This window comes from Heterodontus francisci, chromosome 26 (genome assembly GCF_036365525.1).
Source record: "Heterodontus francisci isolate sHetFra1 chromosome 26, sHetFra1.hap1, whole genome shotgun sequence".
NCBI classification, from domain to species: domain Eukaryota; kingdom Metazoa; phylum Chordata; class Chondrichthyes; order Heterodontiformes; family Heterodontidae; genus Heterodontus; species Heterodontus francisci.
The window spans coordinates 20183265-20202506 of NC_090396.1; the positions used below are offsets into that span (position 1 = coordinate 20183265).

Genomic DNA, 19242 nt, shown 5'->3' on the forward strand with positions numbered 1-19242 from the left:
AGTTACATTCGCTATTTTCCAATGTAACAGTACCTTCCCCAAATCTAGTGAATTTTAGAAAATTAAAACTAATGCATCAACTATCTCACTAGCCACTTCTTTTAACACCCTAGGATGAAGTCCATCAGGACCCGGGGACTTGTCAGCCCACAGCTCCAACAATTTGTTCAGTACCACTTCCCTGGTGATTGTAATTTTCTTGAGTTCCTCCCCCCCTTCCATTTCCTGACTTACTTCTAATACTGGGATGTTGCTTGTATCCTCAATAGTGAAGACCGTGGAATGGAAGGCCAGAAATTTTGGGGAGGTCAAAGGAACGATTGTGAAGATGGATTTCTAACCAAAAGCCTTCCCCTTTAATTCACAGGATATGGGAGGAGTGACAATGAATGAGCCCTGGCATTAGATTGTTAGTCAAGCAACACAGGGCTTCAGAGGAGCTGAACGGGAACTGAATGAGATGTAGCGTCATATATTCCAACCCTCCCTGTAGGGGAGTTTCCCAGTTCCACATGACCACCCTCCCCAATAGACTGGCTGTGTCCAGGGGCACAACCGGGTGAAGCTATGTTCTCTCAGTGATACTCTTAATCCAGCCGAGGCCCACTTCCTCCTCATCCCTGAACTTCAGCAGAACTCAGGGTTTTTGGCCTCAATTGACAGCCCACTCATTCTGGGATATTGGAGGAGTCAAGATTTAGGGAATGGTGGAAGGAAGAAAACAAGAGAGAGCATTAATGTCATGACACATTAAAGCCCCAGACTACTGGCTCATGGTTGGTAATTTCTTTGTGCCCTGAGCCAGATGTCATCAGTCCAAGTCCAGTTTTAAAACTCCACTTGAAACATTGCAAGATAATTAGGAAATGAGGAAGGCCATTTGGCCCATCTTAATTCATCCATCCAGAGAGATGACAAGGTCCTCCCATTGCAGCATTCAATCACTTATTACACTGTTGCTTTTACTAATCTATCTGTTGGCTGCTGTGACTCAGTTAGTAGCTCTCTTGTCTCTGAGTTCTGACATTGTATGTTCAAGCCCCACTCCAGAGACCCAAGCACTTACTCTAGGCTGATACTTTAGTGCTGCACTGTTGGAAGTGCAGCCTTCTGGGTGATACGTAAAATCAAGGCCCATCTTCGCACTCACGTGGATGTAAAAGATCCCATGGCACTATCTTGAAGAAGAGCAGGGGAGTTCTCACTGGTGTCCTGGCCAATATTTACCCCCCAATCAATATCACTGAAATGCAGCTGATCTGCTGATTTCATTTTGCTGTTTGTGGGAGCTTGCTGTGCTCAAATTGATGCTGCATTTCCTACATTAGAACAGTGGCTACACTTTAAAAATATTTTAATGTATTTAAAGTACTTTGGGATATCCTGAGGATGTGAAAGGTGCTATATAAATGCAAGTTCCTTCGTCATGTCAGTAATTTTGACTTTGAATGACAGTATAAAACAGGTGATATCTGTTCAGCTGCCCTACACACATATCTCATGATTTTCATTTCTAGAAAACATTGGAAATGAATTTTGGGAGAGACGTATAACTGACAGTTGGTCCGATAGCGCTCATTTTGCATGTCGCCCAAAATCAAAACTACTGTGTGAAGAAAATCTTTCTCATATCTGTCCCAAAATGACCTTTCACCAATTTGACCTACAGTGTTTAAGGTGGAGACTCTGAAAAGCTTGGATTTTGCAAAGTGTTTGTTAGATGGGGCCTTTCTGTCCTGCTTTGCATTGACCCGGAAACATAGCAGCAGGACTTGAGGGGTTAATGCACACTGTGGGAAATGTTGGTGGCTCCTCCCCAAAGGTGTGACAATCCCGATAGTGTTCCATTAACTACATCATCAGCCTCTGTCAGGGAGAAGTTACAACCAGCTGGATGCACTGAACTGCAGTTAACTTCCTTAAGATTCCATCTCTTAGTCTGCCAACAATCACCAAAGCAAGATTTTTTTTCCTGAAGCTGAACTCGAACATTTTATTTTAATAAATCAGCTGGAAGACCGTTCCTGTAAAAGATCCCTCTTGATTTGGTACTGGTGTTGGAGCTGACAGCCTCTCTGTCTGGAGTCCAGGAGCAAAATGCCGGGGCTCTTATGGGAAGGCAGGAGGCTGACCTTCCTCAACTGGGTGCACGGGCTGGCCCCGGATCAGCAGTCGGAGGAGGGGTTGGGTCCACAGGTGTATGAGCTGCACGTGCTTCAGCAGAAGAGGTGAGCACAACATAGGAGTGCGAGACGGGGATCGCGAGGCGGGGATCACAAATGGTGCGGTTGTGTGTGCCAGCTCCACCTTGTTGGACAAAGCCACTTCCTGTACCCCATGGCACAGCCGCTTGGCAAATCAGTGCGCGCGCGTGAGACTGCGCTCAGCAGTCGAAACTGTCCCAAACTCATTGAGGGCAAGAGCAAAAAGGGAAAAAATAGAGGGAAAAAAGTTGAGTGGAAAAATATAAAGTGCTTAAGGGTAAATTGTCTGAGGCAAAGGCATACAGGAAGCACCAATCAGATAATCTAGCACAGACAATTCTTGTCCGATAACTCTCCTGTGAAGCAACCACATTAAAGGTGCCATATGTTTCTGTTGGTCCGAATATCTTAGACCTTCATACACGAATATTGCATGGAATAATGGGCACCCTGACATTGCTGTTGGCCTTGCAGGCTAGCTCCTCATTCTCTCGGGGCAGAAAGAGCCGCACAGCAAGCAGCCGCCACCACAGATGCCATTGGTGCCCCCTCTATGCCAATCTACACAATGGCATTGGTTGAATAGTGGAGTCAGAGTATGGCTTTCTTGCTCAGTCTGACCTCAACCACCTTAGAGTCTGACGAATGAAAACTGCCCATGCGGAAGGAGCTGGAAGTTTCCATGCCAGGTGGATATTCTGGCCCTCTGGCCCTCTGTGATCAATGAGCCTGGCACACTAAAAGAATGTACCTACATGCAGCTGAAAGCTGCCAAACCGCATTGTGTGTGTGTCTATGTGTAACCCTATAGTTTCTGCTGCAGACCCTTATAGACCTACCCTGCATTTCCAGTATTTTATGGGTGTTTTTGGCATAAATTTCATGGACGGTTGCAGATTGACCTTATTCTCAAAGATTGGGGTGTTATTTAAACATGTTGATACAATGCCATTAAACTTATTGATCCTGCAGCCTCTCCCCTAATCTGGTTATTTTGAACAGGTCAACTTTTGGAGCTGGGGATTGACACTTTCTGATGATTGTCACTAGGTGTCAGCACTGAGCACTCTGAGCTCAGGAATAACAAAGGCTGCAACAGAAGAAGAAAATTCTGGATCGACTGTCAATAAACATCCCATCTGAGAAATTAAAGTGTTATTTCTCATTTAAAAAGCTACCTGAACTATTGCATAGCTGCAGTCTCTTCTGATTTATTTTTTATACAGCTCTAAATACACTGTCCATCAAACATTCCCAGGGCAGGTACAGTACATGTTAGATACAGAGTAAAGCTCCAACTTCACTTTCCCAACAAACACTCCCAGGGCAATTTCAGCATTGGTTAGATACAGGGTAAAGCTGCCTCTACATGATAATCAAACACTCACAGGGCAGGTACAGCACGGTTAGATATAGAGTATAGCTCCCTCTGTCCATTAAACACTCCCAGTGCAGGTGCAGTAAGGGTTAAGCATTAGGCAAAAACATTCTACACTGTCTCAACCACCAACCTTGCAATACCGCCCCCTACTGCACCAGTGTATAATTTCCATCTTGCACACCATTCCTCCATGTGGCCCTTCTAATTGGTGATAAACCTCAATTTGTCTGAAATTCAATTGTGAAGTCCCTCCGGGATGATTCTGCTCTCACGCCAGGTCAGAATAACCACTTTCCTATCATGGCCCTGGCTCTTCCCACTGAGCTCCCACTGAGCAAGCACCTAGCTCTTGGGTGATTTAGTTGGAGAGGGTCATGCTCATTGGTGGAGCTGTCTGTCACCAGTCTGTCTCTTACACTTTGGCAGCCATGGCTCAATTAGTAGCACTCTCACTTCTTTGTCAGTAGATTGTGGGTTCACTTCCCACTCCAGAGACTTGAGCTCATAAGCTAAGATGCCACTTCAGTGCAGTATTCAGGTGTGCTGCAATGTTGGAGATGCCATCTTTTGGATAAGATGTTAAACCAAAGCCCTGTCTGCCCTCTCAAGTAGGCTAAAAGACTCCAAGGCACTCTTCAAAGAAGAGGAAGGGAGTCCTCTCTGGTGTCCTGGCCAACATTCTGCCCTCAGTCACCACCTCCAAAACAGATTGTCTAGTCACATTGCTGTGTGTGGGACCTTGCAGTGTTCAAATTGGCCATTGTTTTTCTGATGTGATAACAGTGTTTACATTTCATAGTACTTCACAGGTTTTCTTTTTAATTAATTCTCAGGATATGTACATCTCTGGCAAGGCTGGCAGTTATTGTCCATTCCCTAGTTGCCTTTGAGAAGGTGATGCTGGGCTTTCTTGAACCACTGCAGTCCACACAATGAAGTTACTGCCACAGTGCCATTAGGGAGTTCAAACATTTTGACTCAGCGACAATGACAGAGTAGGAATATATTTCCAAGTCAGGATGATGTGCGGCTTGGTTAGGAAGGATTCAGGAATATCATGAGTACCTGAAAGGATCAATATCAATCTATTCAATCTTTCTCTGTTAACAGGATCAATGAGTCACCTCTACTTTCTGCTGCCAAAGAAAATAAAGATCGGGATATTTTTAAACTTGCTCAATGTCCATCATTTGACCTTTTGGAAACAGGTGCGAAGGATTTGTTTAAAAATTCTAGTCTGCACACACATTCTGTCCAAATTTCTATTGTCACGATTTGTGATCAGGTTTTTATTTAACATTGTAACTGCCAATGCAAAGATATAGAATGGAAACTCTGTATGTAAACAGTTGCCTGTCACAATGTAGTTGCAGGCGTTTACCAATAAATGGCGCTGTGGAGCACATTTCTGAGTTTTCCCTAATTACTCTGTCCCCAGCTTGAATATAATGTCACTCATTGTCAGCAGCCACATCAGAGGCAACTTATTAGACTTTCACAATCTTGCTTCATTTAAACTTTATTTTCTGGGCTCTGTAATGGCACTGAGGCTAAAGTGGATGCAGTATTCAGCACCACAGACCAACACGCCCCCACATGTAATCCCTACACAATGCTGTCAGGCTCAGCCAAGTGTGGGTGCTGAAATTGCTCTTCGTGTCCCGGGGATGAGGGGGAGAAAATAGAACAATGAGGCTCCGTACTCCTGATCGCTCTCCAGTGAATCCTGCTGGAAGTTTATGTCAAGTAAGGACAGGGTCAGACTATTCAGAGATGCCCCTATGTTCGGTAGCCTGTTGTCAACCAGTGTTATTGCTGATTGTAGAAATATACCCCAGCAGGTACCGAGATTGGAACAGGAGGAGGCCATTCAGTCCATTGATCCTGTTCTGCCCTTCAATTATATCATAGCTGATCTGTATCTTAACCCCAACTATCCACCTTGGATGGGGGGGGGGAGGGTTGTTGAGCACCAGTGGCACCCTTTGGACCACGGAGAACTCATTAAGGAGGGGCCCAGACCCTAGAGCCTGCCGGGAGACTGCCAGGTTTCATTGGGCAGTCAACCCACATAGCGACAGGCCCTCCCAACGTTAATTAGCCAGTTAAGTGTCTCAGTTAGCCACCTGGCGGGCATCTGATCTGCCAACTTTCCTGCTGCTGCCAATATGGCATGGCAGCAGGAAGATGTCGGGCTCACTCCCAATGTCTTCCACTGTCATTTTGCCAGCCCTCCCATCTCCCAGCTGTGGGCCTGTGGGCCGGGAAAATTCAATCCCATGAGCTTGAATCCTAACAACCCTTTTAGCTCAATATTATCCAACCAGCTTATTTATTTCATGATCAATATGGAAATATCCTTACAGTACAATGTCTATGGCCCTGAAACACCCTCTCCAAAGTTATCAATATCATTGAGGATTTGCAAGAACACAGCTGGAATCCATACTGTCTACATTACTGTTGTGTCTTTCTTAGAGTTACAGTAATGCATAAACATATCTATATTCTTACACCCTTACCGAACGTGAGAGGTACCAAAAGAGGAGTCAGGCTAAAAAGTACCTTCTAAGACAGGGCAAAGTCCTCCGTGTACCATCTCCCTTTCTGGAGTAACAGCATTGGAACTGAGCAGGTCTCACCCTAGCCCAGCCCAGTCCAGTCTGCCATCATGGAAAGCCATGGTCACCTGTCTGTGGAACCTCAGGAATGTTGTTTTGGAGGAAACATTAGGTTCAATTTTCGCACGCCGCCAAGGTGAGGAGTGGAGGCCGGTGGGGCTCAGAAATATTGGCACTGGCCGGCCTGTTGGTTTCCTAACACTGTTCCAGGCACAGGCCATTTTTGCCAAGGTGGATTCGGAGGCAGCAGGGCTACCTGCCCCCACAAGGCAGGTAGACAATTAGGCTCATTAAGAGCCTTGTTAACTGCAATTAAAGGAGGCGGACTGGGATTTTCCAGTCAGCCTGCAGTTTCACAACACAGTTTAGTTTAGGTGCAGTTTAGGTGCTTGGAGGTGGGCACCCAGCAGCAGGCCGGAGGTCCTGCACTCCAGGCAATCCTACAGGCCCTCCCTGCCTGCCTGCCTGGGTGTGGCTGCAGCCAAAGGCTGTCCTGTAGAGGGATTCCTCCTTCACAGTGGTAGCCTGGCTGCTTTTTCTGTTTTTTATTTGAAGTTTTAAAAAAGTTGGTGAGAGGACACCTTCATGTTGAAGCGCCCTCTCAGTTACTTACCCTTTACTGCAGCTGGCTGCTCCTCTGAAGCTAGAAGGCCCTCTGATTGGCCCTCCAGCTTCGAGAGCCCACCTCCCACCCTTAAGTGGACAGGGAACCTGTCTCCATGCCAATTGAATGGGATCGTCCGTGAAAATCCCAATGGGACTGTTTCACCCCGGGTGCAGATTCAGAACCTGGAAACAGTCCCAAGTCCTGTTTTCCGCCCCTGAAGCAAAGATTCAGCCCATTATGTCAGTTGTGCTGTAAACCCACACCACCACCACCACGCCTCACCCTCCCCAAGATGGATGTATCCCTCCCCAAATTACATAATGTCTCTTCTCAGCTGTCCTTCCCTTTGGCAACTTTCCTGAATCCCACCACAGGCAGACTTTCTTTGCTCTCTCTCTGCAGGCACTATGGGGGAGACAGCTTTGCATGTCGCGGCCATGCACAACGCCAACAAGGCGGCAATCGCACTCCTTGAAGTGGCTCCTGAACTCCTGAGCAGTCCAATCACAGGCAGGCTGTATGCAGGTACTGTCTGCATTTCCACAGGGTTTACTTTCCATCAATGTGAGGGAGGGGCAGCAGAGCAATCGGGGTGCTTGTGCAGGAAACCCAAATACAAGCATTGTACACTCCTGCACATGCACTGCACTGTGGATAGGTAGTGAGTGAGGAACAGGGGATGGGTAGTGAGTGAAGAATGGAGGGTGGGTAGTGAGTGGGGAATGGAGAATGGGTAGTGAATGAGGATAGGGGATGGGTCGTGAGTGAGGAATGAGGGATGGGTAATGAGTGAGGAATGAGGAATGGGTAGTGAATGAGGAATGGAGAATGGGTAGTGAGTGAGGAATGGGGGATGGGTAGTGAGTGAGGAATGGGGGATGGGTAGTGAGCGAGGAATGGGGGATGGGTCGTGAGCGAGGAATGGAGGGTGGGTAGTGAGTGGGGAATGGAGAATGGGTAGTGAATGAGGATAGGGGATGGGTAGTGAGTGAGGAATGAGGGATGGGTAATGAGTGAGGAATGAGGAATGGGTAGTGAATGAGGAATGGAGGATGGGTAGTGAGTGAGGAATGAAGGATGGATAGTGAGTGAGGAATAGAGAATGGATCGTGAGTGAGGAATGGGTGATGGGTTGTGAGTGAGGATCAGGGGATGGGTAGTGAGTGAGGTATGGGGAATTGGTAGTGAGTGAGGAATGGGGATGGGTAGTGAGTGAGGTATGGGGGATGGATAGTGAGTGAGGAACGGGGAAGAGTAGTGAATGAGGAATGGGGATGGGTAGTGAGTGAGGATTGGGGGATGGGTAGTGAGTGAAGATTGGGGGATGGGTAGTGAATGAGGATTGGGGGATGGGTAGTGAGTGAGGATTGGGGGATGGGCAGTGAGTGAGGATTGGGGGATGGGTAGTGAGTGAGGATTGGGGGATGGGTAGTGAGTAAGGATTGGGGAATGGGTAGTGAGTGAGGATTGGGGGATGGGTAGTGAGTGAGGATTGGGGAATGGGTAGTGAGTGAGGATTGGGGGATGGGTAGTGAGTGAGGATTGGGGGATGGGTAGTGAGTGAGGATTGGGGGATGGGTAGTGAGTGAGGATTGGGGGATGGGTAGTGAGTGAAGATTGGGGGATGGGTAGTGAATGAGGATTGGGGGATGGGTAGTGAGTGAGGATTGGGGGATGGGTAGTGAGTGAGGATTGGGGGATGGGTAGTGAGTGAGGATTGGGGGATGGGTAGTGTGTGATGTACGAGTGTGTTGGGTGTGATTGTGATATTGGGAAGTATATTATGTTTCAGTGATTGGATGCTGATCAATTCAGAAATGTTGGATATCATTTTGCCAAATAGGGGAAACTGCTCTTCACATCGCTGTGGCAAATGAGAATGTGAGTCTGGTGAAAGAACTGATCAGCCGTGGAGCCAATGTGGCCACACCTCGAGCTACTGGGACTTTCTTCAGGAAGAGCAGTAACGGTGTCATATATTATGGTGAGTGTACCATCTATTCAGGCCTAGCTTCGGTATTCCGTGTCGATGGATAGAGCTTCACCCACTTTAATGGCTTGGAAATCACAGTTTATTTGTCCCTTTCTCTTTGATGGGAATTCCCAGCAGGCGTAGCTCTATGCTGTAATGCCCAAAAGAAAAATGTTGGCTTTAAATTCAGTAATAGCATATTGCATTTATATAGTGCCTTAAATGTATTAATATGTCAAGGCATTTCACAGCAGCATGATCAGACAAAGCGTGACACCAAGTCCATTAGATGATATTAGAACAGGTGACTTGGTCACACAAGCAGTGTCTTAAAGGAGGAAAGTAAGGTAGGAAGATAAAGAAACTTAGAGAGGGGATTCCTGAGTTTAGGGTCTGGGCAGCTGAAGGCACAGCCAATAATAGTGGAACAAAGGAAAATGGCGATGGGCAGGAGGCCAGATTTGGAGGAACGTAGATATCTCAGCGGGTTGTGGGACTGGAGGAGATTACAGAGCTAGGGAGAGGTGAAGCCATAGAGGGAATCTGAACATAAGAATGAATATTTTGAAATTGGAGGCACGGACTGTGTGGCAATGTAGGTCAGTGAACACAGGAGTGTTGGGTGAACGGGACTTGGTGCGAGTTAGGATATGGATAGCAGAGTATGGGGTGAGCTCAGGTGAAACGGCCAATAGAAATGGACATGGCTGAGAACTCTTAAGCTTTGGAATCAAAATCCAGAAGCGCAGGAGGTAAAGATTTTAGGGCTGAAATTCTGATGGGCCCACTCCACTGGTGGAAGTGCAGCAGTGCAGATTTCAAGTGCACCTGCGCCTGAGGCTAGAAACCCACCATCCCACATTGAGGGGACAGGGGCATCTGTGTAGCAGGAAGGGAGGTTTGACCTGTCTCCTTGAATCACTGGTAGCGGTTTGATGCATTTGCAAGGCCACTTCAGACTGGTGTGGGACTGAAGCCAGACCAGGTATGAACACCAGGTTTCCTTCCCGATAGCAAATCAGTGAACCAGCTGGGTTTTTACAACAATCCAACAGTTTCATGGTCACCGTTGCTGATACTAGTGAACTGTATTTTTTAAGCTGAATTCAAATTCTCAAACTGCCATTTGGCAATTTAAGCTCATATTTATTAGATTATTAGTTCAGGCCTCTGGGTTACTAGTCCAGTAACATAATCACTACACGACTGCATCCTGGGCTGGATTTTGTGCAGCTGGAAGGGCTCCCCGACACTCGACCGGAAAGGCGGGGGGAGCCATGCCTCGGCCTATCTGAGCCATCCTCTGGCGCAATCCTCCGTTGTTCCAGAAATGAAGTTCTCTATCCCTTTAAAAACAGGGATCACGCCTCCAAGGGCTACTGACCAATCACAGGGTGGGCATATCAGCAGTATCGGCAGTGCCATTTGGAGCAGTGGCCACTGCCGGTACTGCAGAAGCTTTGGACCCAGGCCCAGTGCTGAACCCCAGACCTCAGGTAAATGAGGCGGGGTCGCCGGGCCAGTCTGGAAGGCCCCGGCGAGGGTAGGGGGGGGGGGGGGGGTTGCGGGGTGTGCATGAGGAGGAGAGGGTCCATGGAGGTGGAGGTTTGGCCAGTGGGGTCCTCCATGGGCCACAGATTGCGCACGGAGGAGGAACAACACCCAGGCCCACAGAAAGGGCGTCTCATATTACAAGGTACCCTTCTGCGTGGTGGAGACACTCCCCGCCACTGGTTAAATCCCAGCTGCGGGGGAAAGATGCCCTTAAATGGGCCTTTAATAGGACACTTAAAGACGTCAATTGGTCTCTGGCTAGGAAGGTCATTGTCAGCCCATCCCAGCCCTGGCAAAATCGCTTGGCTTCGGGGTAGAGACGGACCCTCCACCTTCCCCCACCCACCTCCTGTCACAATTCTATGGGCCACTCCTCGCCTCCAAACCCATCTCAGGGGGGCCCATAAAATCCAGCCCTATATGTGAGGACTTCAGTAATAGTTTCCTGTGAACCAGCTGAGTCTTTCACGCCAATCACATTTACCAGCTTTTTATTTCCAGATTTTTAAAAATGAATTCAAATGGTAGAATTTGAGTTCCTAGTCCAGTAACCTAACCACTACACTAGCAGCTGACAGGAGCTCAACTAAGGCCTTATAAGGGAATACTGGGGCAGAATTCCTGAGGTACCTTGTGATATGGTTGGTGGGACAGAGTGATCCCCCTGACCACAGCATCCTGGGAAGTCGCCTATCTCATCCAACCATAAGGCCGGCCCCACTCATTACGCACTTTCACATTACTTTGCGGACCCCCGCCATAAAGTGTCTCCACATCGCCAGGGATCTGCGGATCCCAGTTGAAAACCATTGATCCAGAACCTAAGCCCTGGAATTCCCTCCTTGCGCCTCTTTGCCTCACAATCACCCTTTCATCCTTTCAATCACCCTTTCATGGCCCTCCTTAAAACCCACCTCTTTACCTAACCTTTTCGTCACCCTTCCTAATACCTCTTTCTCTGGCTCAGTATCTGTTCATAGTCTGTGATACATACACCTGTTGACTGCAACAAATGTGCAATGTAAATGCAAGCTGCTGTTGCTATTGACAACAAACACACCTGAACACTTTGATTGAAATTTTCTATCTTAGTTTACACTCCAAACACCAGCACACACAAGTGGGTCAGAAAGAAGAGAAGCAGATAACGATGACTCAGTATGGTGTGAGTTAAATCACCTCAGGCTTATCCCAATAAGGTTACATTTCTCTAGCATCACATGGGTTAACGTGTTGCTGTATAATCCCATTATGCGCTGTCTTAACACAATTATTACCTCATGGTTCTGCAGTACCATGCTACCATTATTTGTATAGAACTGGGAATTTTAGGTGAGACATTGAAGTGAGGCCTCATCAGTCTGTTCCCACAGCTCAGATGGATGTTAAAGGTCCCTTGGCACCATTCGAAGAGCTGGGATTTGTCCTGGTGTCCTGATCAATACTCTTCCATAAACCAACAGTGCCAAAAACTCACGAACATGCCATTTATCTCTTGCCATTTGTGGGATCTTGCTATCTGCACATTGGCTGCCATGTTTGCTTACATAACAGCAATGTCTGCACTTCAATAATGAATCCATTGGCTGTGAAGGGCATTGGAAGGTCCTGAGGATGCAATAAGACACGTTATAAATGCAAGTTCTTCCTCTCTTTCTTTCATCACTACCTCAGTTTCATGGAATATTGGAACCTGCAGAAGGCCATTCAGCCTTTGAGCCTGCTCCACCATTCAATTCCTCAATTCCATTTCCCTGCCTTAGCTCCATATCCATTAATACCCAATAAAAACCACATTCTTGACCTCAGTCTTGAAAGCTCCAATTGATCCTCAGCATCCACAGCCTTTTGAGAGAGAGTTCCAAACTTCTATTACCCTTTGTGTGAAAAAGTGCTTCCTGATTTTGCTTCCGAGCAGCCGAGCTCTAATTTTAAGATGATACCACCTTGGTTTAAAACATTCCTAGAAATTGTCTAACTGGAGAAACTCCCATCCAACTGTATTCATTTAATTTTCATCTGCTTTCATTTCTGGCTGTGTTTCTTTTTCAGGTGAGCATGTGTTGTCTTTCGCTGCTTGTGTTGGGAATGAAGAGATCATCCGGATTCTGATTGAAAATGGGGCAGACATTAAGGCACAGGATTACCTGGGTAAGATTCAGAAAGAGGCACCCTTCAGTTTGATTTCACTCCTGAGCTGTGGAACCATGGAAGAATATCACTCAGTGATTGTAGCTTGGAGTGACGCACCGCGACCTACAGGAATGTTGTGCATGTGTGCATTGCACTCGCTGATAGACAGGTTCCGATACACTTAAACTGCACTCTGATCTGGTCACAATACTTGTTTGACTGTATTGGAACACTGGGAGTGGAACTGGTCTTCAGCATTTGATCAGAACAGGCTCATAATGAATTGGCAGCTCGTGTTTCACCAATTCAAAAATACTTCATCGGCTTTAAAACGCTTAATCACGTGCTGTGGTCGTGAATGACACAAGTTCTTTCTTACTTTCTTTCTTCGCTGAGCATTCATGATTAGGTTAAAGGGAACCCGTAATTGATTTGTTATTTTGATGAGATGTTAAATTGAGGTCTTGTCTGCCATTTCCAGTAACACAGGCAGATATTAAATATCTATGGCACTACTCCTGGTGCACTGTTCAGCATTCCTCCCTCAACCAATGTCACTTAATCTGTTTGCTGTTTGTCAGATCTTGTGTGCAAAATGGCAGCCACATTTTGTTTTAACAATGGTCACTGGACTCCATAAGTAACTCCTTGCATACATTTCCAACGGAGATGATAAATCTCTATACAAATAAAAAAAAGACTTGCATTTATATAGCAAGTTCCTACAAAGCAATGTGGTAATGACCGGATAATTTGTTTCAGTGGTATTGATTGAAGGAAAATATTGACCAGGACACCAGGGAATAAGTACTCCCCTGCTCTTCTTTTCTTTTACATCCACCTGAAAGGGCACACAGGGCCTCTTTAATTTAATGTCTCGTCTGAAAGACGGCACCGCTGATAGTACAACACTCCCTCAGAAATAATAACAGAAAATGTTGAAAATACCCAGCAGGTCTGGCAGCATCTGTGGAGAAAGAAACAGTTAGCGTTTCAGGTCTCTGACTTTTCATACCGTTCTGATAAAAGGTCAAAGACCTGAAACGTTGGGCTGAGTTTTATGGGCCCCGCTGAGACAGGTTCGGCCTGTCCCACCCCCAACAAAATTGCATTGCAACGGGGTGGCAAAGGGTCCTCCGCCCCCACCTCCAATCCCCCGACTGCAAACCCATCTGGGGGAGCCCATAAAATTCAGTTCTTAATCTTTTATTCATGCAATTAGGAGGTGGAGGCAGTCTGTAAAAGATTGAGCAGCCACTGGCTGGTGGTGGGTGATGGTCTGAGTGGGGGGGGGGTGGGGGTGGGGGTAAGGATTTTCATTAGCAGGGAGGAGAGGGAGAACCTTTCCCACGCTGTAGAAAGCCTTCAGTCCTAATGTGTCCTTTTCTCAGGTAACACCGTTCTCCATGTTCTGGTGCTGCAACCAAAAAGGCCCCTCGTCCCACAGATGTACGATTTAATTCTGTCCTACGACAAGCCAGAGGATGAGATTGCAGTGGACATGATCATCAACAGAGACGGACTGTCCCCCATCAAACTTGCTGCAGTTGAAGGAAATATTCAGGTCAGGAAATTCTGTCTTTGTTAAAATTGCCTCTGTCCACATTGGTCTCCTATTCTCTCCTCACGGCACTGACTCCACACTGAGGTACAGTTCAACCGATGTTGCCATCTTCCATCGCTTTGACTTACTGACTGCTCTTCATACTTGAACCTAGCGAGTGAATTTGTGAGGCCATTCAATTGTGCGGATGTCACTGCCAATCTTCACCCTGTCCTTACCCAAAATTCACACACAAGCACATTCCAGGGAGGGGGGAAATCACAAGATAACAATCAGGACTGAGAACAGTGACTTTTTTTTTACCTTTTTCTAGAGAAATAGAATTAAAAAGCAAAGAAGTTATGGTAAACTTTGGTTAACCTATATTATAAAAAAGTTATAGAGGCACTAGAGAAGGTGCAAACAAGATTTACAAGTATGCTACCAGAACTGAAAGATTCTAACTATCGGAAAAGATGGAACAGGTTGGGGTTCTTTTCACTTGAAAAGAAAAGACAGAGATGACCTGATAGAAGTCTTTCAAGTTATGAAAGAGTTTGACAGGGTAGACATTGAGAAGATGTTTCCATTTGTGGTGGAGTCCAAATCTAGGGATCAGAAATATAAAATAGTGTGACATATTAATTTTGTTATATGGACCATTAATTTTGAACTGTTACTGGACTTGAAATAACTTGTTTAAAAAGACCACAACAGTGGCTGAAAACATGGCTGCACATTTGCATTCTGGAAGACAGTTGCATGAAGAAAACAATGAGAGTACTCCCTGATTCAATTAGCCAGATGGATTTTGGATCAAGAGGCATTGAATGTGTAGCAGCCAGCATTCCACACCACCACGCCCCACTCCCCCCACCCCTCCACTGAGAGTGTCTGCTAAGATTGGGATGAAATCCGCAAACCTCGCCAGAGAGGTTGTTCCAAATAAGGAGCTTGTCACATGACTAGCTTGCTGGCCAACTTGGAGTTAATTGAATTGTGCTCATAGAGCAGAAAGGAGAGACTGCAATTTGAAGACAAAAGAGAAGGAAGGTCTCTCCCTGTTTCTCTCTCTCTCTCAAGCAAAGTTCCAGTGGAGCTGAGAAATATGGCTGAGCAGTGCGGGATCACTGTCCATGCCAAGGCTAGGAAATCAGAACTCCTAAGACTAGTGGCCAGCCACTTTTCCTTTGAACCTGAAGAATCAGAAAAGGGTTAGAAATAGACTCCAACAGGGTATTACTAGCAAAGTTACAATTGGAACAGAGGAAACTTGAATTAGAAGACAGGGAAAGAGAGAGACAAAGGGAGAGACAGGAGAAAGGAAAAGAGAGAGAGGAGAGAGAAAGAGAGAGAACCTTCCAGAATGAATGTGAGGAAAGTGAGCTGACGAGGCTACAGTTAACTAGGAGGAGACAGAGTAAACCCAGTGAAAGTGTGGAAGATACAAGTGGGGTGAGGCTGTGCACAGAATTGTTAAAATGTTCCCAACTGATCCCAAAATTCAATGAGGGAGATATGGAAGCATTTGTTCACAGAATCACAGAATAATACAGTGCAGAAGAGGCCCTTCGGCCCATCGAGTCTGCACCGATGCATTAAAGACACCTGACCTGTCTACCTAATCCCATTTGCCAGCACTTGGCCCATAGCCTTCAATGTTATGACGTGCCAAGTACTCATCCAGGTACTTTTTAAAGGATGTGAAGCAACCCGCCTCTACCACCCTCCCAGGCAGTGCATTCCAGACTGTCACCACCCTCTGGGTAAAAAAGTTCTTCCTCAAATCCCCCTTAAACCTCCTGCCCCTCACCTTAAACTTGTGTCCCCTTGTAACTGATCCTTCAACTAAGGGGAACAGCTGCTCCCTATATACCCTGTCCATGCCCCTCATAATCTGTACACCTCGATCAGGTCACCCCTCAGTCTTCTCTGCTCCAGCGAAAACAACCCAAGCCTATCCAACCTCTCTTCATCGCTTAAATGTTCCATCCCAGGCAACATCCTGGTGAATCGCCTCTGCACCCCCTCCAGTGCAATCACATCCTTCCTATAATGTGGCGACCAGAATTGCACACAGTACTCCAGCTGTGGCCTTACCAAAGTTCTATACAACTCCAACATGACCTCCCTGCTTTTGTAATCTACGCCTCAATTGATAAAGGTAAGTATCCCATTTGCCTTTTTCACCACCCTATTAACCTGCTCTTCTGCCTTCAGAGATCTATGGACAAACACGCCAAAGTCCTTTTGTTCCTCGGAACTTCCCAGTGTCAGGCCATTCATTGAATACTTCCGTGTCACATTACTCCTTCCAAAGTGCATCACCTCACACTTTTCAGGGTTAAATTCCATCTGCCACTTTTCTGCCCATTTGACCATCCCATCTATATCTTCCTGTAACCTAAGACACTCAACCTCACTGTTAACCACTCGGCCAATCCTTGTGTCATCCGAGAACTTACTGATCCTACCCCCCACATAGTCATCTATGTCGTTTATATAAATGACAAACAATAGGGGACCCAGCACAGATCCCTGTGGTAAGCCACTGGACACTGGCTTCCAGTCACTAAAGCAGCCATCTGTCATCACTCTCTGTCTCCTATAGCTAAGCCAATTTTGAATCCACCTTATCAAGTTACCCTGTATCCCATGTGCATTTGCTTTCTTGATAAGTCTCCCATGTGGGACCTTGTCAAAGGCTTTGCTGAAATTTTTTGTACCTTTTGAGAAACTTGCAAGACAGTTAAAATGGCCAGCTGAAAGCTGGACTCTTCTGTTGCAAAGTAAGCTCACTGGAAAAGCCCATGAGGTTTATTCCCTGTTGCCAGATGAGAGTTCACCAAATTATGAACTGACAAAAAATGCTATCCACGGGTTATATGAGCTAGTACCAGAAGCCTATCGCCAGAAGTTCCAAACCCTCAGGAAGCAAGCTGATCAAACATACTTGGAGTTTGAGAGAAGTAAGCAGCTGGCTTTTGACCAGTGGTTGAGGGCTCTTAAAGTGCAGCCCAGCTATGAAAATCTCAGAGAGGTAATTCTCCTCGAGGAATTTAAAAACTCTCTCCCATGCTCCATAAAGACCCATGTGGAGGAACAAAAAGTTCATCGAGCAAGGCAAGCCGCAGTTCTGGCTGATGAGTTTGCTCTAATAAAAAAGTCGGTTCCCCAGGGGAAAACCTCTCCTAGTCACCCCCTCTTCTCTGTTTGGCCTCCTTGTCTCGGCAGATAATGGGTAAGCGCCTGGAGGTGGACAGTGGTTTGTGGAGCAGCGCCTGGAGTGGCTATAAAGGCCAATACTAGAGTGACAGACTCTTCCACAGGTGCTGCAGGTAAAATTGGTTGTCAGGGCTGTTTCGCAGTTGGCTCTCCCCTTGCGCTTCTGTCTTTTTTCCTGCCAACTGCTAAGTCTCTTCGACTCGCCACACTTTAGCCCCGCCTTTATGGCTGCCCGCCAGCTCTGGCGATCACTGGCAACGGACTCCCACGACTTGTGATCAATGTCACAGGACTTCATGTCGCGTTTGCAGACGTCTTTAAAGCGGAGACATGGACGGCCGGTGGGTCTGATACCAGTGGCGAGCTTGCTGTGCAATGTGTCCTTGGGGATCCTGCCATCTTCATGCGGCTCACATGGCCAAGCCATCTCAAGCGCCGCTGACTCAGTAGCGTGTATAAGCTGAGGATGTTGGCCGCCTCGAGGACTTCTGTGTTGGAGATACGGTCTTGCCACCTGATGCCAAGGATTCTCCGGAGACAGCGAAGATGGAATGAATTGAGACGTCGCTCTTGGCTGACATACATTGTCCAGGCCTCGCTGCCGTAGAGCAAGGTATTGAGGACACAGGCTTGATACATGCGGACTTTTGTGTTCCGTGTCAGTGCGCCATTTTCCCACACTCTCTTGGCCAGTCTGGACATAGCAGTGGAAGCCTTTCCCATGCGCTTGTTGATTTCTGCATCGAGAGACAGGTTACTGGTGATAGGTAAACTCTTGAACCACTTCCAGAGCGTGGTCACCGATATTGATGGATGGAGCATTTCTGACATCCTGTCCCATGATGTTCGTTTTCTTGAGGCTGATGGTTAGGCCAAATTCATTGCAGGCAGCCGCAAACCTGTCGATGAGACTCTGCAGACACTCTTCTGTGTGTGATGTTAATGCAGCCTCGTCAGCAAAGAGGAGTTCCCTGATGAGGACTTTCCGTACTTTGGTCTTCGCTCTTAGATGGGAAAGGTTGAACAACCTGCCACCTGATCTTGCGTGGAGGAAAATTCCTTCTTCTGAAGACTTGAACGCATGTGAGAGCAGCAGGGAGAAGAAATTCCCAAACAGTGTAGGTGTGAGAACACAGCCCTGTTTCACGCCACTCAGGATAGGAAAGGGGTCTGATGAGGCTGAATTGTGCCTTTCATATTGTCATGGAATGAGGTGATGATACTTAGTAACTTTGGTGGACATCCGATCTTTTCTCACAGTCTGAAGAGACCACGTCTGCTGACGAGGTCAAAGGCTTTGGTGAGATCAATGAAAGCAACGTAGAGGGGCATCTGTTGTTCGCGGCATTTCTCCTGTAGCTGACGAAGGGAGAACAGCATGTCAATGGTGGATATCTCTGCTCGAAAGCCACACTGTGCCTCAGGGTAGACACGCTCGGCCAGCTTCTGGAGCCTGTTTAAAGCGACTCAAGCGAAGACTTTCCCCATAATGCTGAGCAGGGAGATTCCACGGTAGTTGTTGCAGTCACCGCGGTCACCTTTGTTTTTATAGAGGGTGATGATATTGGCATCGCGCATATCCTGTGGTATTGCTCCCTCTTCCCAGCACAGGCAAAGCAGTTCGTAGAGTGCTGAGAGTATAGCAGGCTTAGCACTCTTAATTATTTCAGGGGTAATGCCGTCCTTCCCAGGGGCTTTCCGCTGGCTAGAGAATCAATGGCATTACTGAGTTCCGATTTTGTTGGCTGTATGTCCAGCTCATCCATGACTGGCAGAGGCTGGGCTGCATTGAGGGCGGTCTCAGTGACAACATTCTCCCTGGAGTACAGTTCTAGGTAGTGCTCAACCCAGCAGTCCATTTGCTTGCGTTGGTCAGTGATTGTGTCCCCTGATTTAGATTTGAGGGGGGCGATCTTCTTGATGGTTGGCCCAAAAGCTCTCTTAATGCCATCATACATTCCACAAATTCAAAAAGGACAAAGGGTGGGAAGGTGATAGAAAC

The 19242-nt window shown here is 46.9% G+C and overlaps 1 protein-coding gene across 1 annotated transcript in view; it reads left to right on the plus strand.

Annotated features, from left to right (window-relative positions):
• Positions 1–1902: 1902 nt before the first annotated feature.
• The window catches only part of LOC137384536 (transient receptor potential cation channel subfamily V member 6-like), a 57078-nt gene continuing 39738 nt past the window's right edge, over positions 1903–19242 (plus strand). Inside the window, exons 1-6 of the mRNA XM_068058677.1 lie at positions 1903–2228; positions 4696–4793; positions 7216–7338; positions 8657–8797; positions 12392–12490; positions 13864–14036. Of these exons, the coding sequence (XP_067914778.1) occupies positions 2098–2228; positions 4696–4793; positions 7216–7338; positions 8657–8797; positions 12392–12490; positions 13864–14036 (765 nt within the window). The 5' untranslated portion in view covers positions 1903–2097. The remainder of the gene's footprint in view (positions 2229–4695; positions 4794–7215; positions 7339–8656; positions 8798–12391; positions 12491–13863; positions 14037–19242) is intronic.